The following is a 26,688-nucleotide window of genomic DNA, read 5'->3' on the forward strand; positions in this document are numbered from 1 at the left end:
ATAGAGTTTTCTTAATGTTACTTTGGCGGATAGGTGCCTTCCCTGAACTGTTTTCTTCTGAGACGCTTCCATGACATTTAGGAAACCAAGTATTTTGGGGAACCACGTCTCCAGCCCCCCAGTCGCGACATGTCAATGGCTGACTTTGTGTCCCCCAGAGGGAAGCTACGCGGGAGAGGAGCGACTGAAAGTGAAATTCAGGAGACCGCTTAAAACCCGGGTCCCTCCAGCGGGCTGTGGGTGTGCGGGTCCACGCCCTCTCCCGCTGGCCCGGGCGGGCCGCGCGCGTTTCCCGCGGGGCGTTCTGTCCCCGACGGCCGGCGGGGAGCGGGCAGGAGAGGATGCGCTGCCCAGAGCACGTGGGCGGGCGGGCCGGCGCGCACAGGCCCCCGCCCTCCGAGGGCCGCCCCCCCCCCCCCCCCCCGCGCGGTAGGGGGCGGGCCCGGGTGGGGCCGCGGTCCGCCAGCGCAGCGGGCCGGGGCGCGCAGTCGGGAAGCAGGATGCTCGGCGCGCTGCCTCGCGGGCCCTGAGGCTTCTCGCCCGCCGGCCCCCTCGCCGCCCAGCTCGCCAGGGCACCGGCCGTCGCTCCGCCAGTCCCGAGAGGTAAGAAGAGCCTCCCGCCACCAGGGAGGCGCCCCGGTGCCGCGCAGACTTCCCGGACTCTGGCGCCCCCACCCTTCCCGCAGCCCCAAAGCACAAGCCCTCGGGGAAGCAAGTGATTGGAAAGGTGAACGGCTCCGGTCCCTGGACGGACCCAGTCACCGCTCACTGCTTGGTGCTCAGCCTCCGCGCTCAGAGGTCCGGCTCTGAAGGGGTGCGTCCCGGTCCGGTCCCGACTGGAACCTGCACCCGGCGCTCCCCGGGCGCAGGTGTTGGCGAGGGAGCGAGGCTGGCTGTGTGCTGCCAAGTCCGAACACTTGGACCCTTGAAGAACAGTCATAGGACACTCGGCGTTTCAGAACGTTTGCTTTTTTTTTTTTCCTCCCCCCCCCCCCCAAAGAAATCCGTTCTGGGATATAAAGAATATGAGATAATGAGCATTTCAAAACAGTCCTCATTTTTAAGGGAGCTTTGTTTGACGACAGGGACAGGGCTAGATTTCCAAACATGAACTTGACTCGCGGGCCTTTGGAAAGCGGAGCGGAGGTGCGGAGTGCGCAGCTTCTCTGCGTCCCACGGGCGGGGGCGGGGGGTGCCCAGGGCGGAGCCGCCTGCACTGCGTGTATAAATAAAGCCAGTGTACAGGAGCTGCGTTGGCATTAGGCATTTCCTGCTAATAAATGCTATTATTATTAGATGTATACACACGAGCGTGTGCAGGTTTGTGGGAAGCGACAGACTCATTTTGCTTCTTTTTCTTGTCCCTTTTATCCTTTCTTAATCCTTTAGGGTCATTTATTGTCTTTTTCTGCAACTAGGAAGGCCCTGTGGGGGGTTATCTTAGCTGGTTTTACCAAAAAACATGGAATCTAAGCTTGGTGTGAAACCGTTAGTCATTGAGAATATTCACAACTTCTGCCTCCCCTGGAGTCGAAACATTTAAAATGTGTCTGTAAACGGTCATGTCCGTGAATGCTATCTAGAAGTATTTTTAAATGTGTGTGAAATCACCTAAGTTCTTCTTTTCTCCAAACGATTCTCGAGTCAAACTTTGTAAGTAGCAAGCACTGTATTGGAAACAACACATTGTGATAAGTGAAGCAAGTAAGTTTACACATAAAAAAAAGTATGCTTTTTTTCCTTGAAATGTAGTGATTTTACCCAGCAATTCATTCTATTTTGGGATGTTCTGTTAAAGTCTTCAAATTAGTGGTTGAGCTTGTAAAAATTCAGCTTGAGAATATTTAAAAAATCCATATCATGATTTCTGGTAGACTGGTTCACTTTACAATTCCATTTCTATTCAGTACTAAATGTAGATTATTACACTGTTCTAGGTTTTACCAGTCATTTTCTTAAGGAGGAATATGTGTTATAATCATAGGCCATTGTAATTAGGAGCTACTGCTGCTTTTTTAACCCTCGCCAGCAGATACATTTATTGATTTGAGAAGGGGGAGCAGACACTGATGAGAGAGAGAACCATCCCTTGCATCCCAGGTGCACCCAGACCAGAGATCCATCAGCAACCTAAATATGTGCCCTCACCGGGGAATGAACCCGTGACCCTTTGGTGTACGGGGATGAGCCTCCAACCGAACCACCCTGCTGGGGCAATCATTAGGAGCCTCTTTAAAAAATAGTCGTCATGGGGAAACAAGCAGTTTGGAAAAGCCAGTCCAACTTTTGGTAGCTGGGGATGCCTTGTTCTTCCTGACACTCACTGGGGACTGAGTACCGCTGACTTAAGGGAAGCGTTTGAATCGCCCCAGGCCCCAGGCTTGCGGGAAGTGGAGGCGGTGGTGGTGGGGGGTGGGGGGGTGGGGGGTGGACTTGATGCTCACCTACTGTCTTTGGCCAAGCTTCCCAGTCTGTGTTAAAAAAAAAAAAAAGAGGTCAGATCTGTGCCCAAGTCCAGCAAGTGGATTTTCTTTTCCTGTTGGGGAAGGGAAGGGAATTCTAATCATCTGCATAATTATGCCTTAAATCTCTGCTTCCCTTTAAGGAAGTTCAGTATTTCCTTTGTTCAGCCAATTCCCACTGAAAGGAAGCTCATAGAGACACATCATCGGTTGTCTTTCCCTTGAATTTTATTATTTTAATCAGTCCCTTTAATTCCATTATTTTCTCTCTCATTTGAGTGGATATCGCACACTTATATTTGGAATAAATATATTTATTAAAATTATTAACTGAATAAAGGGAATATGAACATTAAAATATATGTTTGGTTATGTTCAGTACTCCACAGTTCACTAAGTTCTCGTATGAAAAAAACCCTGCATCTTCTTCCACAGTCCAACAGTTTTTATATCAAAGTGAGTGCCTCCTCCCACAGATCCTTGGGAAGCCCTGGCCGGCCAGGTTTTTCCTGCGCACCCAGGTGGTCCAGGAAGGTTGCTGCATGAAGTCACCCATCTCCTGATGCGGACTAGCCGCGACAAGTACTAGAAGAATAACACATGATGCTACTAGAAGAATAACACATGATGCTAACTGTTGTTTCTCTGTTTTCTCTCCCTGCTCCACCCCCCCCCCCCCAAGGAAATGTTTACTGATTTTAGAGAGAGAGGGAGCGGGTGGGGAAGAGAGAAAGAGAGAGAGAAACATTGATCGGTTTCCTCCCATACACACCCCGATTAGGATTGGAACCAGCAACCTAGGTCTATGCCCTGACTGGGAATCAAACCCACAACCTTTTGATGTACTGGACAACACTCCAGCCCACTGAGCCACGAGGCCAGGGCCCTGCTTTCTTTTCGAGTGCCCAGAACAGGCAGCTCAGGCCACGTGAAGTTCACATTGAACTGCAATACCCTGGGTATCACTTTTAATGGTCTGATCGTTTTGGTATAGCTCCTGGGCATTCAGAATGAAGCAATTCAGATAACACACCCATTGTGTAGGAAAGACAGTACATCCATTTCTGGAAGCAAGGCAGGACTTGCAGGATTGTGTCTACACAGCATAGTGCAAAGTGAAAGTTTGGCAAAAATTTAGTAACTTCACTAAACTGTACTAAATCTGTATGAAGTTCCAGACAGATAAATAGGTGAAGATGTATTATCAGGATCCGCTATTAGCTTCGAGGAAATTAAGCAACTAACAGCAAATTCTCCACTAAGGACGTGCTGCAAAGATGTTCGGTAAAGATAACCTTGGTGTTGGGCGTCCGGAATGTTCTCACCAGGTGGGCTTTCATGCAACAGGAGGGAAGTGTGTCATTACAGATCACGTCCCCAGTGACTATTGCTGTCCTTCCCATTTTCTTTCACTCTCGCCTAGGAAGTTGGACTTCTTAATAGAATGGTTTTTGTCATTTCACCATTACTATTTTAAGGGTCACGTCACTTTTCTGAGGTTCTAATTTCAGGTGTTTTCAGGGGAAAAACGTTCACAATTTTGATGTGAGAAAGGACATGAGGAGACCAAAGCCCTGGGATTCTGCCGATCAGAATGAAACCAAGGCTGAAAGACTTCTCGAATCTGTTGTTGGTGGTGCTGTGTGACTACGGTGAGTGTTGTGAGTCTGATAACGCCACGGGGATCGAGACCCAGATTTGTGACCTTTACAAATGCCTTGGTGTCCATGGCCCTGAACGAGGGGGGCAGGGCAGTGGAGTGCTTTTACACGGTGGTCCTTGCAACCCTGGGTTCTTTTAAGGTTCGGCATCATTGGTGCAAATAGGTAATAAAAAAAAGAACTCACTTTCAATTTAACAAATTTTGGAGACCAGCCTGTTACACACACATGAAATGATGTTGCACATATTGGGAGTTTTTAAAAGATTTTATTTATTTATTTATTTTTAGAGAGCAGGAAAGGGAGAGAAACATCGATTGGCTGCCTCTCCTGGGGCCTGGACTGAACCCGTAACCCAGGCATGTGCCCTGATCGGGGATTGAACCAACAGCCTTTCACTTTGTGGGATGATGCCCAGTTAACCGAGCCACACCAGTGAGAGCTCTATGGGGGTTTGACATAAAATGTCACTTGACAGGAGAGTCTTGTTGCTAGAATATCTTTGGAAGCGATTCAGATTTGGCATAGTCCTTGCCAGTTGTGTGCCTTGGATGAATGTCTTAATCCCTTTCCACCTTCGCAGCAATACCGACTTCACTGAGTTGTCGTGATGGTAAAATATAATCAATAATGTGAACCACCTTGAACGGCTGAGCATACAGTAGGCGTTGACTGTTAGTTTTCTTCATTCAGTTTGTTTCAACTGAATATTGAGTTCATTTCTCAGACATGAAACTACCGAACCAATAGATTCAGTAATATAATGCTAACTTGGATGATTTCCAAATTATTTCATAAACATCTAAGCAGTTGATGGTGTGAGAATAGAAATTGTTTTCATTCTCCTGAAAAAATTATGACCCCAGAGAAAGGGAATCCTGGCTTGTGTAATACCAGCGGCATAGCAGGCAAACGCACTGGAATGAGCACTGGTCCTAGTGGATCTCCGTCCTCAGTCATCGTCTCTTTTTTAAGAAGTGTATTTTAAAAAGAAGACACTCAGTTGAAGGAAAACCGATCTGGGACTCATTCCTTTTAAAGGCATTCACCCCTACTTAAGAACAGACTGTTCTGACTGTGACAACCTCATACAAAAAAATGGTAACAGTGTCCTTGGTTTCACAGTGATAAAGAAAGACAACATCTTCTACCTAAATCAAGTCTGCAAAGATGTTTGTCACTGTTGAGCACAAAGTATCTCACTGGAATAGGAAAATAAAAATTGAATGAGTGTAAAATAGAGCACAGAGCATAAATGTTGAGTGCATGAGCTACTACTGAGGGAAGAGGAGGTATTTTCATTGACCTGGGTTTTCATTTTCCTTCCTCCACTTGATGTTGATCCAAATAAGCCAGCAACGTGTTTATATGGAGACACCAGTGTCTTTAAACACAGTGAAAGAATGGGGAGGGAAGAAATGAACAGAGAAAACCACACTGTAGTAATCAGGACGGCAGGCAGTCAAACTGTAGTTTCCTACGTGAAGCGGTATTCTCATCTGTAAAAGTGAGAGTACACTATGCTGGAGCCCATTGCATCTTTTCTCTTCATCTCCAGCTGGGCATGTCTCTCTCTCTCTGATTGGCTGCCTATCACATCAGAATCTGATCCGCCTCATTGACAATCCCTGTCACGGGCAGTAGGCTCTCATTAGTGAACTGAGTGGTATGTGCCTCTTAATCTTCGTCTGGTGATCACTGGAGGCTCTTCAGCCACCTGTTCACAAAAAGGTACCAGAATCAGCCACCTTTTTCAACCTTAACCTTGAACTGTCTCCATTTGAAAGGAAGTATCCTTCAATTTCTTGGCTAAATAATTTTTGTAAAGGGCTATCCTACCAGGGTTTTCAAGCAAGTGGTGATCAAGTGTTCAGGACTGTCCCAGTTTTATATCTTTTATTTCACCTTATCTTAAATAAGAAATGGAAGAAGTGCAGAGCTAATTAAAAGAACCCCCAAATCTCCATATGCGAATATATTCATGTGCTGATTCTAATCATCATTGATGGACTACATGGAAGGGTATATTTAAAGACTACTAACACTGCCAAACAACACATTGAGGGCCTTTGGAGATATATATATATATGGTATGATGTGTCTATATTGTATATATATGCAGTAAGATAGATGACTGCGTAGTTACACGTGTTGTTTTTCACACCAGAAGGGCACCGTGGTCCCTGACATCTGGAGTTGCTCCTTACCCCAGCCCTGGGCCAGCCGTTTGCGGCATTGCCACAGTCTGTCTTTTTTAATATGCATTTGGATAGGGTTCAAAATAGAAACAAAGATTCCATGTGTGATGTTTTTTTTCCAGTCTTTACTTTAGCTTCTCTGATGGGTCTCTTTAAAAAGGTGTGATTGATCCTAACAGGGGCACTTGTGGGCCAGTAGCTGTCTCTCCTATCTGGGTCAATAGCAGTCGTGACGTTATTAAAATTGCCAGGGACAAGTGTCACTCTCTCCTTGGGTGACCCACAGAGAACAGAGTGTCAACATTTCTTATGTGTCTAAAAATTTCTGCTTCATAAAGAAACAAAGGGCACTAGCTTCTTTAGGGTGAAAACGCCCAACTAAATACTTGTATGTCAGAAAATAATAATTTTGAAGGATCTGTGGGGTCTTACATTTTAAGTACTCTAGAGCAGTTTTTGTTATATTATTCAAACCAAGCTTTCACCTCGCTGTGAATCCTTTCCCCCCCAAATCCCTAACCCCCAGAATACGATTAAAATGAGAAGAGTGAGGCGTTGGATTTTATCTGGGTGATTGTGAATCGTTACTCTTGTTTGTAGATTTTCCTTGTGGATATAGTCAGAGTATTCAGCGGTGTTTCTTTAAAACCTCACCAAATAAGATGAAGATAAAGGATCAGAGCACTTTAGGGTGGAAACAGAGTGGCTCCCAGATCAGCACTTAGCATCCTTTTATTTCATCCTTGGCTCAGTTCCAGCTTCCTTGCGCCTACAGAGATTTTTTCCTTTGATGTCCCTCATTGTGCCGCTCCAACGTCCCTCTGTAAAACCCATTCTGACTGTTCTGTTGCAGTTCTTGGGGAAGCCGAGTACCTGCTCTTGGGAGAGCCGGGACATGTGGCGCTGAGCAACACCAGCGTGTCCCTGGGTTTCCAGTGCCCTGACGGCGCTGACGGGACCCTGAGGAACGTGTCCGTGCTGGTGCTGGAGGCCAGCACCAACCAGACTGTGACCACCAAACACCTCCTGACCAACCAGTCCCAGGGGACGCTCGAGTTCGAATGCTTCTACTTCAAGGAGGCCGGTGACTACTGGTTCACCATGACCCAGGGAGCGGCGGGGAGCAGTGTGCCAGCTCCCGGCTGGGAGAAAGGGGCCTTCCTGAAGGTGGAGTGGCCCGTCTTTCACGTGGATCTGAATAGGACTGCCAAGGCAGCTGAAGGCACCTTCCAGGTGGGCCTCTTCACCGATCAGCCGCTCTGCCTGTTCCCAGGGGACAAGCCTGACCTCTTGGTGGATGTCATCTTCACCAACAGTCTTCCCGAGGCTAGAATGAGTCAGGGGCAGCCCCTGGAGATAAGAGCCAGCAAGAAGGCAGAACTCACCCAAGGTCAGTGGGTTGAGTTCGGCTGCGCCCCTGTGGGGCCAGAAGCCTATGTCACTGTGGTGCTGAAGTTGCTTGGCCGGGACTCAGTCATCACCTCCATTGGACCCATTGACCTGGCCCAGAAATTCGGATACAAATTGGCGATGGTGCCGGAACTCACTTGTGCGTCTGGGGTGGAGGTGACGGTGCTGCCCCCACCCTGCATCTATGTCCAGGGAGTGATTTCAGTCTTCAAGGAGGCCCCCAGACGTCCAGGGGAAGGGACCGCGCGGCTGGCCGAAAACAGCCTGAGCCTGGGACAGAGGAAGACGGTGTTCAACTGCACGTTGTTCGACAAGGGGAGGAACAAATACTGCTTCGATTTTGGCGTTTCGGGCAGAAGCCCATTTTCCACAAAGGAGAAGGAGTGTGTGCTGATTCAGAGAAACATAGGTTGGTATTGAGATTTAATTTTTTAAAAAATCAAATTGATGCCTCGCTGTGGTGAAATCATTATTTTGAACTTAGCTGAACTGAATCTCCATGAACTATATCATCCTTTTCAGGGCTCGCTCCCCATAACAGCACTGATGTCCCATTGTCCCACCCCACGGGGAGTCCATGGCAGGTGTGATCACAGATCAGAGGTAAATCCCAGGCTGTGTTTAGTAACTCACTGGCTTGCTCTAGCTGAGAGTCCACTGTCCTTCACTGTAAGGACGACGCCTCCTCAGTGAGATTTCAGAACAAGATTCCTAAACACTCCTTCAAATTCTGAATTCTTTGCATAATGCCCTACCTGATTATCATAAATGGGTTATTATAATTCCACCCATGCCCTATGCCCCATGCCCTATGCCCCATGCCCTATGTCCCTCTTAGAATTTTTTCCCTTTTTCCTGGGTGCAAGCCAGGTCTGGGCAAGGGGGTTACTTGGCAGGTATTGCTGGGGTTGAAGCCAGATATTGTCTTCAACCCCAGCACGCTGCACACCTATCACAGCCCAAGCCTCCCACTGCCTTTGTGACTCCAATCGTCTCTTGTTCCAGGTTCATCCACTTCCTCTCCTGAGAAGACGTCCCTTTTTTTGCGTGTCTGTGCACCCCCTGGCCGTTGCCCTGCCTAGATTATATGGCCCATCCCATCAATTCTTCTACTATTGACATCCTAAACTCTGCCTTGTTGTCTTTCTGACGCACCTGCCAGGCCACAGCTCAGCTCTGCCTGGATCCATCCAACTGCTGGTCACGCACTGCACGGAGGCTGCACGGGAAGGGAACACGGGGGCAGACTGGGGCCAGTGTGGGTGGGTCATGCCTCGCCCTCAGAGGGGCCCACCACGTGCCCAGCAATGCGCCCTGGCTGGCCCCGCCTCTGTGCTCCACCCTCACCCCTCCACCTCCTCTGCTTGCTTCCCTGCAGTCTCACCGCTGCCCCCAGTCAACTCTCAGAGCTGACCTTGCCTCCTGCCACACCGAGCAGCTGGAAGCCACAAGGTGCAAGCTCCCTGCTCCTCCCTCCACAGTCTCAGCCCATGGGCATCGGTCCCATCCTCTTCACATCCTGCTGCCGCTGGGGAGGAAGTGACATTCCTCCAGCACACAGTCAACCCTTCCCTCCACTGCGGAGCCCTGCCTCTCTGCCCATTTCAGGAACCTTCTGCTGATTATCCCCTCCCTCTCCTCTGTGTCTAACCGTCCCTTCTTTGCTGGCTTATTCCCATCAGCTTTGTACTTAACTCTCATATCTAAAAACGAAGCAAAACCACCCCTTATTACCTGGTTTTTCCTCAGAAATCACCCTGGTAATCTTTTCTTCTTTTTATAGCCCAGGTACTTGAAAAAGTCACCTAAGACTTTGGGGTTCAGGTCCACACCTCACCTTTACTTTTTAGCCCTCAAACCAGCACCCCTCCCCAGCAAACGCCGTCACTAACACAGCCAGTGGGTGGCATCCAGGTCCCCAGGTCCACGGGTGTTTTCAGCCTGTGGATCTTCACTGACCTGAGTCTGTGATGTCGCACTTGCCCTTCTGCCTCCTGCCTCCCGGCTGTCCTTCCTGGACAGCCTGCTGGTTCTGTAACGAATCAAGATGCAGGTCCGGCTACCTACTGCCACAAAAGCCAAACTCGTGAGGCAGGTGCCGGTGCCAAAGGGAAGAGATTTGTTCAGGTGCCACGTGACCTGGGAGAATGGTGGACGCCTGTCTCAAAGACCACCTTATTTTCTGCCCAAGCCCACCATTCCCTGTAGAGATAAGGAGGGGAGGGCTTTTTCTCCTACTCCGTTATCTTTCCGTCTTTTGGTGGGCTGGGCCCTGTCCATTCATCTTTCTAGCCTTTGGAGAGCTCAGTGTAAGGACCTCCCCCTGCTGCTGTCTTGGCCAATGGGGAACCCTCCCTGGAGCTCCAATTGACCGTCTCTGCTAATGCCTCCCTCAGTCAAAACCCCGGACCCTTGGAATCTCACAAAATGTCTGAATTTCTCCACGTCTCCCCTCTCTCACTGACACCAGCTGGCCTAAGCCTCCATCATCCCTTACCTGAATTCTTGCAGCAGGCTCCTAGTTGGTTTCCCCCATCCACTTCATTCTGTCTCTGAGGCCAGAGGGGTTGTTTAAAATTCAGAGGTCAGCAGAGGCTGTCCCCCACTTAAAGCCTGTCAGTCACCTCGCTTGACAGGAGGTTGGGATCCACAGGGTCCTCCATGGCCACACTGACCACCCCACCGTCTTGGCTGTGAGCCTGGGACACCCTCATCACCTTAAGCGGTCTGACATTCACCCGTCCCCCAGTCTCCACTAGGGTCACTTGTTCTCAATGCAGACTAGTTAAATCGCCTTGCCGAAAGCTGGCACAGCATCCTTAGCTTGTCTCTCGTGGCATTTACCACTTCTCTCAGTGTTTGTTCGAGGTCTTCCTTCCCCTGATGCCTTCCCTCCGCCCCACCCCCCGCCCCTCTGATTGGGGAAGCTCGTTTGGGGGGCAAAAGCCAACCTGTGCTGCCACGAAGCTATTTATGATTTTTCTTTGGCTTGCTTAGTGTGCCTGGCGCATTAACAGGTTCTCCATACATGTTGATTAGAGTGAAAATTGATCTTCGATGTGGTTAGTCTCGTATTAGTAAAAAAAACAATTATATTAAACTCATTAAAATCATTCAAGATGGGCTTGCCCTTTCTGAAGAAGTTGCGTGTTAAGAGGAAAGAAATTCAACAGGACTGAATTTAATAGAGATTCAAACCAAGGGGAGCCCAGGCATTTGGGCCAGGTGGTGAGAGAGTCTGGAAGCTGCTGGTTCTCCCGGCTGCTGGGCCTTCCCCAGACCCTTCCGCTCACCGTCTAAACGCTGACTGGTGTTTGCCCCAGTCTTCCGTGGTCTTAAATATGAGCACAAGAAAAAGGATAAACTACACGTTGACTTAATTTTCCTTTCAGATTTCACAGTAGTGGAATTCCCAGTAGATTTTTCAAAGATACCTGACGTCTCAGAGACTCTAATGTCAGATTCTCAAAGCTTTGCAGACGCCGGGGGCTTAGTGTTTGAACAGCTCTGAAGCCCAAGGACAGAGCTGGGCCCCTGTTCTGCCATTTGCATGGCGCAGGGTGGTCCGGGAGGCACACAACCAATGTCGTGTTCAGTTGAACCTCTGGGTGGAACACAATTACCACACCTCAGTTTATGTTTGTCCAGGGTACAGGTTTGTAACTTTCCTACTCTTGTGTGAAGCCAAGAGACTTCTAATTGGTGTAAAGAACTCCTCTTCCATGACTCATTCCCAGGATCGCTCCCCTTGGCTCACCTGAGAATGTGTCTCCTTGTTTTTGTAGTGCTCTGCGTACCTTTGACTGCATCGTGAGGCGTTGCTCATAAAGGAGATGAAGGGAGGCCTTTATGCAGAGGATGTTTTGGAGCCTAGCGCGGGCTTGACGAGCTGGCTGGGCCCGCTGCTGCATGGGTGCTGAGAGAGAAGGGACATAGGGTAACTCTTTAGACGGCACGATTCAGTTGTTCCATCTGGCAGTCATTGCGTGCGTGCTTGGAAGAGATGTTTGCATTTAGCTGTCAACAGCTAAATGGAAGTGATCTGCATGTATTCCGAAGCTCTGCTGTTAGGTGTGTGCCTGGTTAGTGCTGTTAAAGCCTAATGCTCCTTGCTCAGTTGGCCCTTTTGTCCCATGTAATGTCCCTCTTTGTCACTGATAATATTCCTCCTTCACTCTGTTTTGTCTGATATTAATATAGCCACTCCGGTTTTCTTTTTTGAAATCTTTTTAAATTAAATTTACTGGGGAGACTTTAGTTAATACCGTTATATAGACTTCACGTGTACACTTCTATGGTACGTGACCTGTGAATTGTATTGTGTGCCCACCACCCAAAGTCAAATCATCTTCCATCGACACATACTTGGCCCCTTTTGCCTTCACGACCTTCCCACCCCTTCCCTCTGGTAACCACCACGCTGTTGTCTGAGTCTGTGAGTTTCAGTTTTATGTCCCACGTGTGGGTAAAATCATATGATCCTTAGCTTTCTCTGAGTGACTTATTTCGCTTAGCATGCTGTTCTCCAGGACCACCCCTGGTGTTGCAAATGCCCATTTTCGTCTTTTCTAATGTGCAGTGTTCCATTGTACAGATTAACCACACCGTCTTTATCCAGTCCTCTATCAAAGGGCATTCGGTTGTCTCCATGTCTTGGCTTCCGTGAGTAAAGCTGCAGTGAACACAGGGGTGCGTGTATCTTTGCAAGTAAACATTTTCAAACGTTTCAGCCAGATTCCCAGAAGAGAGGTTGCTGGGTCGTATGAGAACTCTATCCTTAGTTTTTGGAGGAACTTCCATGCTGTTTTCCATAGTGGCTGCACCAGTCTACATTCCCACCAGCAGGGAATGAGGGCTTCTCTCTCCACAACCTCTCCCACACTTGCTATTACCCATCTTGATGATAGTAGCCCTCCTAACAGGTGTGAGGTGGCATCTCCTTCTCGTTTTGATTTGCATTTCCCTAACGGCTAGTGAAGTTGAGCATCTTTTCATTCATCTGTTGGCCATTTGAGCACCTTTGGGAGAAGTGTCTGTTGTGTACTGTATGTTCACAAGGTATAACTTCTCCCATTCTTTTACTTTTTAACATATTTATGTACTTACATTTCAAGCTAGTTTCTTTTAAACAGTACATAGTTGGGTCATTCTTTTTAAACCCAGTCTTACAATCTCTGCCTTTTAACTGGTGTATTTTGGTTATTTATATTTAGTGTGATCATTAAGTGGTTAGATTAAGATCATCTTACTAATTTTATATTTATTTGATCTGCTCTTCTCTTTTATTCTGTCTTCTTTTGGGTTCATTGAATTTTTTTAAGCATTTACTTAAACTATGCGATTGTTTTATTGTTTATATCTTAAAATGCATCTTAGCAGTTGTCCTAGATTTTACAATATACAGCCAATTACTTTCACTCGGCCTTCGAATAACATGATTTTGCTTCCCGTGTAGTGTGAGAAGGCCCTTGTAACCACACACTCACAGTTCGTTGCTCCCATTCGTTGGGTCATTGCTGCCAGACAGCTCTGGTAAAAAGTTGAGCTGTGTTTGGGTTCTGCTGTTGTTATGGCAACCATCCATGCACAGCAGAGTCCAAAGTTTCCTCTGTTGCTTTGTGATCGGGGTGGGGTTCGGGTGGCTGGAGGGCTTTCCTCAGCTGTAGGCTTGAGTCTGCACAGCAGAGAGGTTTCGACGCATCCTCTTGCCCCTGCCGCGGTGGGAGGCTGTCATTCTTTGATACTTGGCCATTGCTCACGGGCGCAGGGTTGGGGATGGGTTGTCAGAGCCAGAGAGCACACGCCTGTGCCAGTTCGGCCTTAGTCTTCGGCGCGTGCTGTGCCCTGAGTCTCAGGGCCAGGGCCTTGATGACCCTGCCCCTCCCTGGTGGCAGGAGCCCTGAAACAAACCAGGCCCAGATATTTTCTGCTCCTCTCCAGGAGCAAAGGGTTTCTTCTTTTTTTATTCCGTAGAGACGCCAGGTGCTCTCAGAGTGATGGGGTTTTCTGGTCCTGCGCCTCCCCTCAGTCCTTCTTGGGAGCATCGGGTGAGATCGGTGGGGAAGAGCCTGAAGGTGGCTACAAACCCCCCTGGAGTGTCTGGCTCCCAGCGGTTCCGGGTTTTCTCGCCGGCCTCATAGGCGGCCCATTCCATTTTTAGTGGCTTCTGCTCCCCAGCTCGTGTGAAGCCTGGCACCTGCCCAGGAAGCCGTGTTTGCATCGGTCTTTTCTTAGAGGAGCCTGTCTTTCCTTAAATTGCAGGCTATCTGGCTGCCCTGTGATGGGTTCTAGAAAGGTTAATATTTTGCTGTATATACAGCTCTTCATATTAAGGGTTGGAGCAACAACGCTCTTTCCAGCTTTCTAACATCTTTGGGAATGTTTTACTTACTTGTCAAGACCCAGGAGTTGAGTTTTGCTGCTTCATGGGGTTGCAGTTCAGTCCTGATTCTCAAGTGAACTCACATTAAACGCCTGGCTAATGTCCTTGCAGAAACCTGGGGCCTGTGGCAGCCGTGGAGCCGGTGCAGTGCCACCTGCGGGGACGGGGTCCGAGAGCGTCGCCGCCTGTGCCTGACGTCCTTCCCTGCCCAGCCCGGCTGCCCCGGAATGTCCTCGGAGACCTCCCGGTGCTCCCTGGAGGAGTGTGCGGGTAGGTGTCCTTTCTCCTGTGGGGCCTCTCCCCAGAGAGGCTGTGGAGCCAGCGTCTGCCTGACAGTCACCAATCTGCGTTCAGGAGGGGACGCATTAACGTCCTGTGATTGCCGTCGGCTGTGTGAATCCATCCGTGTCCACCAGTGCGTCAGGGACTGGGGACAGCTTGCCAGTGAGCCGCCAGGGGACTTAACACTGTGGAAGACTGTGAAATGACAAGGACACGTATCTACATTAAAGGTTCAGACATACAAAATTATTTTTAAACCTATGAAAATGGAAGAGATGATTGTTTCCCCCCCAATTTTCCCTTTGTTTTTACTTTTATTTTACTTCTACTTCCTTTCATTCTCTTTCCACCAAAATTGTGGAATAACTTTAAAATTTAAAAATTCTTTCTGTGAAATAACTTTAAAGTTTAAAAATTCATCCCAGAGAAGCTCCAAGAAATGCTCCAAGGAGAGCATTTTTTTTTTTTTGTCAAAATGGGGCAAGTCCCCCTGTCTTACCTCCAGGATGGCCCCATAGGTGTCCTTCACCAGCTCAGCCCAGGAGGGGAAGGTGGGGGGAGTCATTCCTGCCGTCACCTGGAGACTGGCCTGTCCTTCATCCTGGGATTGTCACAAAGGCACACGCTGGTAGGTGCTCAGTGAGCATCGATGTCCTTGTCTCTAGATGTGATGCTTACGTGGTTCCATCGTGTTCGCTTTAGCTCATGGAGCTGAATCCCACTCGTTTGCCACAGGTTCCAGCAATAACGAACCCTCGCTCCCCTCACACACCCTTCCACCTTCCGGTACATAACCCGTCCTGTTGAGGGGGCTGGCCTTCGCTCTGGTCCTGACCCTTAGAGAAAGTCCTCCGGCCAAGCCCTGACTGTCTCCACTTTTCAATTCCAGGTTAGGAAACCATCCCTGGTTCCTTGTCCTATTCCTATTTGGGGACAGTAGATGTTTCTCTGTGCTTAGATCGCAGGGTAGCTTTTAGCCAAAACTACAGGCAACACCTTGGTCAGTGTCTGGGCCTGTGGCCTGAGAGAATCATTCTCGCTGTCTTGTCTTTGTAGCCAGTGCTATAGTCCCTCTTCCCTTTGCTCCAGTATCCTAAGGATGGTCTCTCCTCTGTGTTTTATTTCTTCTTTTTAGAAATATTTTATTTATTTATTTTTTAGAGAGAGGGGAAGGGAAGGAGAAAGAGAAGAAGAGAAACATCAGTGCGTGGTTGCCTCTTGCACGCCCCCTATTGGGCACCTGGCCTGCAACCCAGGCATGTGCCCTGACTGGGAATAGAACCAGCGACCCTTTGGTTCACAGGCTGGCACTCAATCCACTGAGCCACACCAGCTGGGGCTCTGTGTTTTCTCTATTACAGCTTCAGACCCAGGCTCTTCTAGCCTTGAGCTTGCCCCTCTTTTTTTCATAAGGCCTCTTAGAGGGCCACATCCCAAATCTGTTCTTTCTCCAGTTTCATTTCATATTGCCTGCCAAGGCTACTCTTTTCTTTTTAAGTTCACTTCCACACTGTTCCTTCCTTGTGTATCACTTTCTCCAAATACACCTGTTCCTCTGAATTTTGAGATGGCATGTTGTGGTAAGACACTTCATCTGGAGTTCCATAATCATCAAATGAATTTAAAGTCAACTGCCACTGCCTTGAACTGCACCTTGATATTGTTGACGTGACAGCCACATCAACCATTTGTGGACTGTCTGCTATGTGCCGGCCGAACTTGAACTGCATTGTCTCACCTGAGGCTCACAAAGAAGGATAATGATGCCGGGCTTCGATCCTAAGAGCTTCCGGCTGACCAGGCATTTTCCTAGGGCCTCGCACACATGAAGTAGGTGCTTCATCATCCCGCATGCAGAGGACGACTCTGTGGCTTAGCAGGGGCAAGTGGCCCGCCCAAGACCATGAAACTGGAAAGCAGGGGGACTGGACCTGACCCCATACTGAGCTACCTATCTTGAGTACTTTGCCTTTGTATTCAGACCAGGGTAGCTTCTAGAACCAACAACCACCTGAAACTAGCCATCTTTTTTTTTTTAATCTTTGAAATTTCATTTTTTTAATTTTTTATTGTTGTGCTATTGCAGTTGTCCCATTTTCCTCCCATTGTTCTCCCCTGCCCGAAACTAGCAATAATTTTTGAGGACATGTGGTGTTATTTCATGTTCTGGCATCTTAACTCTTTAATGCTGGGTGGGAACTAGAAATTTGTATGTAATAGATTAGCCAAAAGGGTGAGTGGTACAGACGCCCCACTTCTTCTCCACACGGCCCTCAGATAAACGCTGCTGTGGATAAATATGCTAATTTCTTCCCAGTGTTCACTTTTTCCTATGCAACCTGTCTTCCCCTCCTTGGAAACAGATCTATTCGCAGGCTGCTGAGCATCAGGAAACCACCTTCATTTCAGGCGGAAGAGGAAAGACAGGGTGGGGCAGAGGAGGGCAAGGCAGCAGCCTGGGGCTGTTCTCCAGCTGTGGTTTGGAGGGGACCCGGCCAGGTTGCAGACAGCAGCAAAGGGAAGGGCCTGCAGAGTGGAGCAGCCCTGCCGCTGCCCCCTGGTGTCAGCGGCCACAGCGGATGGAAGAAGTGACAAGTCAGGAAACGCCTTTCATCATTCCCCTGTGTTCCCTCGGTTGAGAGTTTGGAGTTTCGTTTGGCTTGGAAAGGCTGTTTTCACGTCGAGGTCCGAGTCTGGTTCTGTGTTAACTTGGTTCATCTTGTTTGACACAAGAGCAGGAGATCCATGTGCCATGGCACCCACATTCTGTCTGGTGGGGTAGCGATTGTTTTGCCTTGACCTTTTTAATAATGAATCAACAGATTAATTAATCTTCCATTTATTGAAGAGTTACCATGTGCAGGTTACCATGTTCAAGTTACCGTTACTGGGGTTGGGAACATACAGACAGGACATGTCCCTGTTGTGAAGGGCCCCCTGGGGCTTTTCTCCAGCCGTGGTTTTGAAGGGACCTGGCCAGTGACTACGTAACCACGTTGTCACACACCCCTGTTCACAGATGAGTTTCCCTTGACAGGTGCTAATTCAGGTACAACCTACCTAAATCGTACTGCATATCGAGTTTCACACTTGTAAGAATTTCCCGATGTACACACCTCAAAGGTACACCTAACTGCAGATATCCCGTGTACCTTAAGTGAAAACTTTGATTTTTCCGGGAAACTTTCCTCAGGCTGCTTCTGCGTGGTAGCAGATTGGAGGCAAGAGCCAGCAGGACCTGGGAGCCCAGGGCCCTTAGTGTCTCATGGGGTCACCTGGCTTCTACGGGCCTCCGGTTTTCAGTTTGGCTTAAGCTGCCAGCAGAGAGACTAGGCAAGACTGCACATCCTAGCCCTTGGTTAGTTTACTTCTTTCTTTAACTGCTAGATGATGAGAGCAGGCCACCACGAAATCTTAACACCACTCCGAGAAAACCACCCCAGAGAATGGCCAGAACACGTATTTGTTATTCCTTTTCCCGTAGCGCTCCACGCCTCCAGTCCGCCGCCTCTGCAGCCCCAGGGCCCCGAGAAGTCCAACAACATTGTGACGGTCACCGGGATATCGCTGTGCCTGTTCATCATCGTGGCCACCGTGCTCATCACGCTGTGGAGGAAGTTCGGGCGCCCCCCGAAGTGCAGCACCCCCGCCCGGCTCAGCTCCGCGCACTCGCCCGGCTTTCGGAAGAACTCGGACGAGGAGACCATCTGCGAGCTGGGCGAGCTGGGCGAGCCGCGCGGCAGCTTCTCGGACGCGGGGGACGGGCCGGCGGGGGACCCGGGCATCCCCCTGACCTACAGGCCGGGCGCGCCGGCCGCGCCCGACGACGAGGCCTCGGGCAGCGAGAGCTTCCAGTCCAGCGCGCAGAAGATCATCCCGCCCCTGTTCAGCTACCGGCTGGCCCAGCAGCAGCTGAAGGAGATGAAGCAGAAGGGCCTGACCGAGACCACCAAGGTCTACCACGTGTCCCAGAGCCCCCTGACCGACACGGCCGTGCAGGCGGCCGCCACCCCGCCCACCGACCTGCCCTTGGACCCGGAGAGCCCAGAAGAGGCCGCCGCGCCCAAGTTCCGGCTCAAGTCCCCGTTCGTGGACCCGACGGCGGCCGGGCCCGCGGACAGGCCGGCCTCCCGGCTGCAGGGCCCCGGCGCGCAGGCCGCCTGCGCCATCAGCCCCAGCCAGACCGTGATCCGCAAGGCCCAGGCGAGGCCCGGGGGCGGCCGGACGGGCGCGGGGGACCGGGGCCAGTCCCGGAGCTTGCATTTCCGGAGGACCGCCAGTTTCCACGAGGCCAAGCAGGCGCGGCCGTTCCGGGAGCGGAGCCTGAGCTCCCTGCCCCCGCGGCAGGCGCCGGCCCGCGCGGCGCGGACGCGGCCCTGGGAGCCGGCGGAGGACCGCGCGCGGCCCCCGAGTCGCGGCGCCGGCGCGGGTCCTGGGCCGCTGGACCGCGCCCCAGGGGCAGGCGGGCCGGGCGGCCCAGTGAGCCCTCTCCCTAAACCCTACACCTTGTTGCAGCCGGTGAGGAAGCCGGAGCCCGGCGTCCGCCAGGCCGGATCTGCGGCCGGAGGCGACCGAGCAGAGCCTCCCAGGGCTCGGAGGGGACCGTCCCCCAGTCACAGGAGCGCCTCGAGGAAGCAGCCTTCGCCCACCGCCCCCAAAGAGAGCTGCCCCAGGGTCGGGCCCCTGAGCCCTTCGCAAGGTAGAAAAGACCGGTGTCAGAGCTTCCCGGCGCACCCCGAGTTCGCCTTCTATGATAACACCTCGTTCGGCCTCACCGAGGCCGAGCAGAGACTGCTGGACCTCCCGGGGTATTTTGGGTCAAACGAGGAGGATGAGACCACCAGCACGCTCAGTGTGGAGAAGCTGGTCATCTAGGCCCAGATCGGCCCAACGCCTGGTGGCGCTCGGGCGCCGTGCCAGCTGCGCGCAGGGCTCTGTGGGCCGAGCCGTGTCGCCGTTGGGGCAGCAGGACAGACGGTGGGCAGCGCAGCGAGTGACCCCTGCGTGCGCACGCTTCTTAATTCATAAGGAAGAGGTTATTTATCCTGACATTCCCCTTTGTCGTCGTATTTCCATTGATTTCTAATGAATAACTACGATAATAAAATTTAAACGGGAATGAAATAGGGCTTGGTCTCGTGCATATGAAAGATGACAAGATGTGACTTGTATGACATGCTTTGAACACGTCATTGGCAGTTTCCAACTTGACACAAACCTGGGAGTCGCAATTCTAACAAGGGCTGGGACAAAGTCAGCCTGCTAACTCGACTCTGAATTGTAATTTATTGTTATAAACACTTCAGAATTCGACACCTGTTTCATGTTTGGCTGATTTAGTCAATTAGGACTGTTAGGTACTAGGCTACCCAGATGTGGTGATCCTGAGAAATGGTCCAGAAGGGCTTTCAGGCAGGAGTTGGTGATCTCTTACTTTTTTATGCAGTGAAGAATTGTGGTGACAACACAAAATTATCTCAGTTTATTCTGCTCTGGAGAAATATTGTAAGAAGCTGATTATTCAGGTAGGGAGTCAAATGAAGACCCACTCATCCATCCATCATTGTTCTGAGCAAAAAGGAAACATGTTGGAGAGGAGAATATTGTCTCCTGAGAGAGCGTCATGGGGAGCATGGGCAGTGGGTGCCGTCCAGGGCCCTGCTGGACATCGGGGTGTTGACTGTGTGCTCTTGGACCAGCGTGGCAGCCGAGACCCGGGGGGGGGTGTCGTTCTGACCCTGGGACGTGTGTTTCTAGTGATAACTTTATCATGTTGGTCAGGGAGCATGTGAGTTGATCATAGCGTATGGAAAGCAGGTGGACTAGATTATGCTCTTACAGCTTAATCTTGTTTAATTGGAAGAAAGAATAAAGAGGGAAAAATTTTAAACTAAAGATTTTACTCACTTTTAGAGAGGGGGAGAAGGGGAGAAAGGGGGAGAAAAACATCAATGTGCAAGGGAAACATCGGTCTGCCACCTCCCACATGCCCCTTGACCTGGACCCCACCCACAGTGCAGGCATCTGCCCACCTCGGAATGAAACCGGTGACCTTTCGCTTCCCAGGATGAAGCCCAACCAGCTGAGCCTTTTAGAGATTTAGAATCACTTTTGTTTTCTGATTCACTCTGCCTACCACATTGTACAGATGCAGATTTCGAGGCCAAGGGAGGGGAATGAACTCCTGCAGGGCTGGATGAACTTGAACTCGTTCTGACTCTTCCAAACTCTGCACTCTGCCACCACAGCCTCCGCAAGTCTTCTCTAACCGTAGCGATTTCCAGGGAAACCTGGCCCTTCTGCAGTAAGGGGCACAGGCAGATGCCTTTACTAGGTTTTCCCAAAGAAAGGCAGCATTCTGCTGCTCGATGTTAGGACTGGTCCTGCAACTTACTTTGGGTGGAAGTCAGGGCTACACCCAAGGGCCTGAAGGCTGGACTCTGCCTTTGGTGGAAGTCTGCCATCGGGCACCACGCAGCCACTCTCAATGGGCTGCGCTTGCTGTCGGCCTGGGACCTAAAGCCTCATCTGCACCCACTTGAGCAGCCGTACTTCTTATTCCCTGTGACCTCCCTGGCTGCTGCACCTACCTTGCCTGTTAGGCTGGTCTGCCTCTTCCTCTCCATGTGTATTGGGAAGTCAGCCTGCTGTTGAGATTTCAGGGACCCTTGGAGAGAGTGGGATGAGACGAGACCAAAAAAGTCACGTGCAATACTGCACTTTCAAAGGTTTCTGTGATATCTGTGGCATTCGTACTTCATTTGTGCCATTATTCGTGAACATGAAGACATGCTTCCGTTTGGCATTGTTTTAATAAGAACCGGCTACCGTCCCTGCACAGGAGGAGTGGATTGCTCAGCAGTGTCTGACAGCTGGGATGTGCTGATACAAAGAAGAGGAAGCCAGACTTTTTCATTTCCATTTTCTTTGTTTATTATACTGAAAAGCTTTGTTCTCCTTCCAAGTTCATGGGCTTGTGTGCTGCCTATGAGGACAGAGGGTACATACTCATCTCAGACTCCATGTGAATTTCTCTACCATGCCAGAGCGAGAGCAAAGCAGCCACAAATCCTATGAACAGAAGGATTTTCTGTGAAATTATATTCCCCGGTGTTTATGTATCTAAATGAATATCACAGCAACCTAATGCCAGCGTACGGCACACTCACCATCAATAGTTCAGTTTTCTGTGGCTCTTACCAAGAGAAAATCTTTATATTTCATAGTTAATTTGGCCTCACCTTGCAAAAACAGAAAAGTAGATGCTTCAGCATTGTTTTTGGTGGATATGGGCCAAATATATTAGAAATAATTTTCTGTTCTGCGTGTTGTGTCCCTAGGTCCTAGTCCCAGGGGCTCCCAGTAGGTAGGAGCTGGATAAAGATCTGTGGAATAAATAGCCATTCAAAAGCCCTCCTACTATATTTGTGATTGAATTAGAACAATTTTAACACTTTACATGTTAAACCATTATGAATAGGATGTGTTCCTGTGTGATATTGTGGAATTTCAATTTCTAGAAGTCTCCAAAAATGAAAGCCTTGTCTTTTGGGGAGGTGACCTTGACTGAAGGGGACAGTCTCCCTGGAGCCTACTGCAGTGTCTGTACACAGTAGTCACTTAATAAGTATTGAATGTATGTGAGAGAATGGCATCCGAGTGAACGTGGGCCCCTGCCTTCCTGGCAGGTGTCTTCCCTTCACTGCAGTGCTCCGGAACCTGCCCCACCACTTTGGGGCGAGTGCTCCCCAACTGCGAACTTCTGAAGTGGATTCGACAGAGCTGAGAGCAGTTCGTATGCCAAGCCCTGAATGATGACCAGCCCTTCCTATCAGTTCTCTTTCCTGAAGCTCCATTGCACTCCACCCCGATTCAGAAAACACAAAACTGCTGTTTTACAACTTTGATGATTTCTCATTTTATCGTAGGTACGTAACCTGTAAAACGACACTGTACGGTTCTTAGTCTGTGCAGCTTCTGAGTCATTTATATATGCAAATAACAATGTTTTGAAATCTTATGGTACTATGGAAACTTACAGGATTGTAGTAGTATGTAAGGCCTCCAGGTCATACCAGCTGAGTCATGGTTTGGACAAGAAGTAGTAGTTTGGCACCGTTGAAAGCATACAAGTTTAATCCTGGCCCTCCTCTTTCTGGCTGTGCAATCATAGGCAAGTAAGTCACTTACTCACACAAGTCTCGGTTTTCCAGTTGTAGAATGAAATAATCCTTACCCTTGCTCTTGGTTTAGGATGGGGACTTGAGTACACTCAATTATTTCATTTCCCTCCTAGGACTCAAAGTTATAGAAAAGGTACAATACCAAAAACAGTTTAGAAAACAAAAGGGTGAGTGATTTCAATGAATTTCTGGGAGAGGAAGTGCCTGGAGAACACTTAGTGGAAGAAGCTATAGCCCAGGCTGTGCGTGGAAGGTCACAGAGAAGATACGCGAGCCTCCCCGTGTGGTAGACCCTCACAGATGCTGGGGATTCTGAGTCACCAGAATGAAGAGAAGACAAAGACAGTGAAGCTCTCTGTTTGAAATGGTCCTCCTCCTTCACTGCTTCTCAACTCCGGTGCCAAGAACCCAGAGCAACTGGTTCTTCAACCACGGACAAAAACACAACCAACCAACCAACCAGCAAATGACCAGAGCGGGCTTTTATAAAGGCACAGAAGGGTCTTTCCGAGGAGGCTTGGGCAGATGGGGTTGTCACTGGTACCCTGCACAAGGCCATCTACATTCCGGCATCCGAGAGGCCTTAGAGCAGTGATCGTGGGCAGGTTCCACATGCGCTTCGAGTTTCCAGTCGGCCTCGCTCCTGTCTCATTTTAAAGGGCAGCCTGACAGCTGAGAAGTCACCGAACCTTTGAGAAAGCCTGTGGCTTGATGAAGAATGATAAGCACAGAAAAACAGGCTCTGGAGGAAACAGGTATAGGTCAGGAAATTTGACAGGTCACATAAAAACCCCACAAAACTATCACTAAAAAATATGAGATGATGTTACATTTATTAAACAACATGGTGCTATAAAAATGAGAAAATGGGAAGGAACCCTTGGGAATGAAATATTTCATAGGAACTTGTAAGCTGAATTGGAGGAAATCTCCTAAAGCCTGGAGCAAAAATATGTCAAATGTAAGAGAATTAAATACACACACACACACACACACACGCACACGCACATACACAGAGATCAGTCCAGAGTGGGGCCAGTAAGAGAGTCATAAGAATTCCAGAAAGAGCAGAGAAAGCCAAGGGGAAAAACATTAAAGAAATAACACAATGAAAATTTCCAGAACAAAAGCTGTGAGCTTTCCATTTAAAAGGGCCTCCTGGGCAGTGTCGAGGGGCGGGGCGGGGCGATGGAAAAGGCCCTCATCACCTGGAAGTTTTAGAACAATAAGCACTATGCTGAAAGCCCAAGGGCTTTCCTGGGCTTGGGGAACACAGTCTCCTGCAAGAAACAGTAACCAGAGTGGCATCAGATCTCTGTTGGCCATCCTAGAAGCAGCAGTATAATAGCTTCAAAATTCACGGGGAAGTGACTTCTAACTGGGGAAACCTCTGCTTAGTCACGTAACTTGTGAGGGCAGCACCAAGACACTGTTGGACATACGAAGACTTGGGTACTTGCCTTATACCCTGTCATGTGAAGTCCTTTGCACATGAACTCCATCAATGGGACAACAAAGTAACCCAAGGGAGAGTGGGATTTGGGAAAGAGCAGATGTGACTGAGAATGTCAGCGTGTGCAGGACTTAGCCAGCAGTGCAGACTTGAGCGAGGACATTGGAGCCAGCTCAGAGACGGCAGAATTGCAAGCAGATGCGCTCTGATTTTCCCTGCGAGGAACAAGGAAACACTGTTCTGCTCCTGAGAAATGGAAAGCATCACTAAAGGAGAAAAGAAACCGATGAACTGATGGGCTAAACCCAAATCCTGTTCGTGAAACAGGGGCTGAAAAATGGAAAAACCTGCCTGGCTGCCTTAGCGATGCTTGGTTGGCACTCAGAGTAGGTGCTCTCTAAACACCTGCTAAACGAATGTCGGATGACCAGTTACCGCACTGGGTAGCACTTCCTCGAGCTCCTAGCAGCAGCTGCTAGCCACGTCCCCGAGTGGTGCCTTACTGGTGACAGCTGTCCTAGCTCCACTGTTAGGCGATGGGAGAAGAGAGAGGGCCATCCTGAATTAACCTCTAGGGGCTTGGAAAGAGCGGTTTAGCAAAGAGCTGCATAAAAGGCAAACAAAAGACTAGATACCAGTTGAGGTAAGTGTCATTTGGTTAGGTATACAATTAAAAAACAAAAACTGATGTCTGATTGCCTAAGGATTGACTTTGGCCTACAGATGAGTTTTGAACAAAAAGGTTTTTTTTTAAAAGATTTTTATTTATTTTTAGAAAGGGGAAGGAATGGGGAAAGAGAGAGAGAGAGAAACATCAATGTGTGGTTGCCTCTTGTGTGGCCCCCGCTGGGGACCCGGCCTGCAACCCAGGCATGTGCCCTGACTAAGAATTGAACCTGCAACCCTTTGGTTCACAGCCCGCGCTCAATCCACTGAGCTACATCAGCCAGGGCTTTGAACAAAAAGTTTTAATTTGAATCCTTTTTTGGAGAGGCCTAGGGAACCCAGTTTTCCACAGTTCCTAAAATCCCTATTATTTTGTTTCTCTTGTTTATATAATTCACGAGACCCTTGCAGGCAGGGAGCCTTGGGTTAACGTTAGCAGAAACCAGCATGAGCCCTTGGGTGCCAAATCTGCCTAAAATTAGAATTTAGTCTTCAATACTGATTTAACCTTGCTTTCAGAACTGATGGGCCTCGTTCCTTCACTTGATTTAGCTTAAGACAGGGGTGTCAAACTCATCTTCACTGGGGGCCACATCAACCTCGTGGTTGCCTTCAAAGGGCCGAGTGTAATTTAGGACTGTATACATGTAACTGTTCCCTAACTAGGGGCAAGGAGCTCGGCACTGCCCCTGGGTAGAAACCAGGTGCCAGGTGGGATAAAACACTTGTGTTTGCCACCTGTGTTTTAAGAGTTTTATTAACCGCTACAACTTGTGAAAAACATAAAGGGTTCTCTATGAGTAATTTCTCAGAGGATCTCATAGACACGCATTTTCCCCAATAATCAAGACTCACTTGGTATTTAACACTTTAGGTAGCAGCCTGGGTGCAGGAGTGTGTGGGGTCTCCTTGACCTTGTGCAGCCACCAGAGGCTCAGAGAGTGAGGACTCGTTTGGGGGTTCACAGCTGCCTGTCACTGCGGCTGAAAAGAATCTCCTGATGCCCCAGGAGGCTTCAGTCCCTGGTCCCTGAGGCAACACAGGCTCTCCTGTCACACCCGGCACTAAAAAGAAGGATAGTAACTGTATAATCTATAAATGACCAGCCTGAAGGAAGGTCTGCCGCAAGATTAGAATAAAATAAAAATAGCTAGGATTGAGGCAGTGCCCACTAAGTGCTTACATGCATTAAGTTAATTCAATTCCCGCATCAACTCTGTAAGGTGTTATTCTCATTTCACAGATGAAGACAGTGAGGTACAAGGACATTAAAGAACTAGTGTGCCCCAGGGCAGTCAGTGAACCGCTGAGCCAGGGCTCCCACTCCGAAGTCTATATATGTGGAAATACAATAAACTATGCCATAGCTGTGTGCCTTTTATTGAAAGGTGGGAGGCGGCAAATGAAGCACTAGCCTGCATCCAAAACCCAATGAAATTTTTCTGGCATAAAGACAACGATGGGAGCTTTATTGATGACTTGATTGGCATCCTGTGATACGGATGCACAATTTCTTTGGACAGTTCTAGGGCTATAAAATATTGTCGAAGCGAGTGAGGTGGAGCCATCCAGACAATGTCTTTATTTTCCTGGTTGTCCATCGTTATTCGGAAAGCCAGGGGAGAACCGTGAGATGAGCAGCTCTCCCTGCACGGAGACACCATCTGTTTCCACTCTAGCAGCGCTGAGTGCGGACGCAGTAATCCCCCAGCACGGGCCCCGCCAAGGATGTTTTCCAACGGGAACTTGGTGTTCGAGCAAATCAAAGCAGAGCAGTGTTTTGTGTAGGTGGACCTCGGGCCGTTGGGGGTCGTCCATTATTAAAAGACAATTTGGTTGCTTTCGTGCTGTGTTTTCCATCAGTAACATGGTCCCTCCATTCATTACATTAAACGTTGGCTTTTGCACGTCAGGAAAAAAGTAGTTAAATTTCAAGTCCGAGAGAGTACAGGGAAGGTTTTTACTGAGGTATGAGAAGCAGCAGGAACTTG

At 49.3% G+C, this 26,688-nt stretch overlaps 1 protein-coding gene across 3 annotated transcripts; it reads left to right on the top strand.

Moving 5' to 3' along the window:
* The first annotated feature begins 469 nt into the window (after positions 1-469).
* On the top strand, positions 470-19,519 carry THSD1 (thrombospondin type 1 domain containing 1). 3 transcript variants are annotated; one of them, XM_037132485.2, is made up of 5 exons: positions 470-603; positions 3,961-4,114; positions 7,175-8,140; positions 14,225-14,383; positions 17,880-19,519. In XM_037132485.2, exons 2-5 carry the CDS (start codon positions 4,057-4,059, stop codon positions 19,268-19,270), a joined length of 2,574 nt encoding a protein of 857 aa, XP_036988380.2. In that variant the 5' UTR covers positions 470-603; positions 3,961-4,056; the 3' UTR covers positions 19,271-19,519. The 3 variants fall into 3 exon arrangements, with proteins under 3 accessions (XP_036988380.2, XP_036988382.2, XP_036988381.2); XM_037132487.2 differs by having other exon boundaries at positions 3,974-4,114; XM_037132486.2 differs by having other exon boundaries at positions 3,984-4,114.
* Positions 19,520-26,688: the final 7,169 nt, after the last annotated feature.

Source organism: Artibeus jamaicensis, unplaced genomic scaffold (genome assembly GCF_021234435.1).
Source record: "Artibeus jamaicensis isolate MK-2021 breed Jamaican fruit bat unplaced genomic scaffold, CSHL_Jam_final contig_415, whole genome shotgun sequence".
Lineage (NCBI taxonomy): Eukaryota > Metazoa > Chordata > Mammalia > Chiroptera > Phyllostomidae > Artibeus > Artibeus jamaicensis.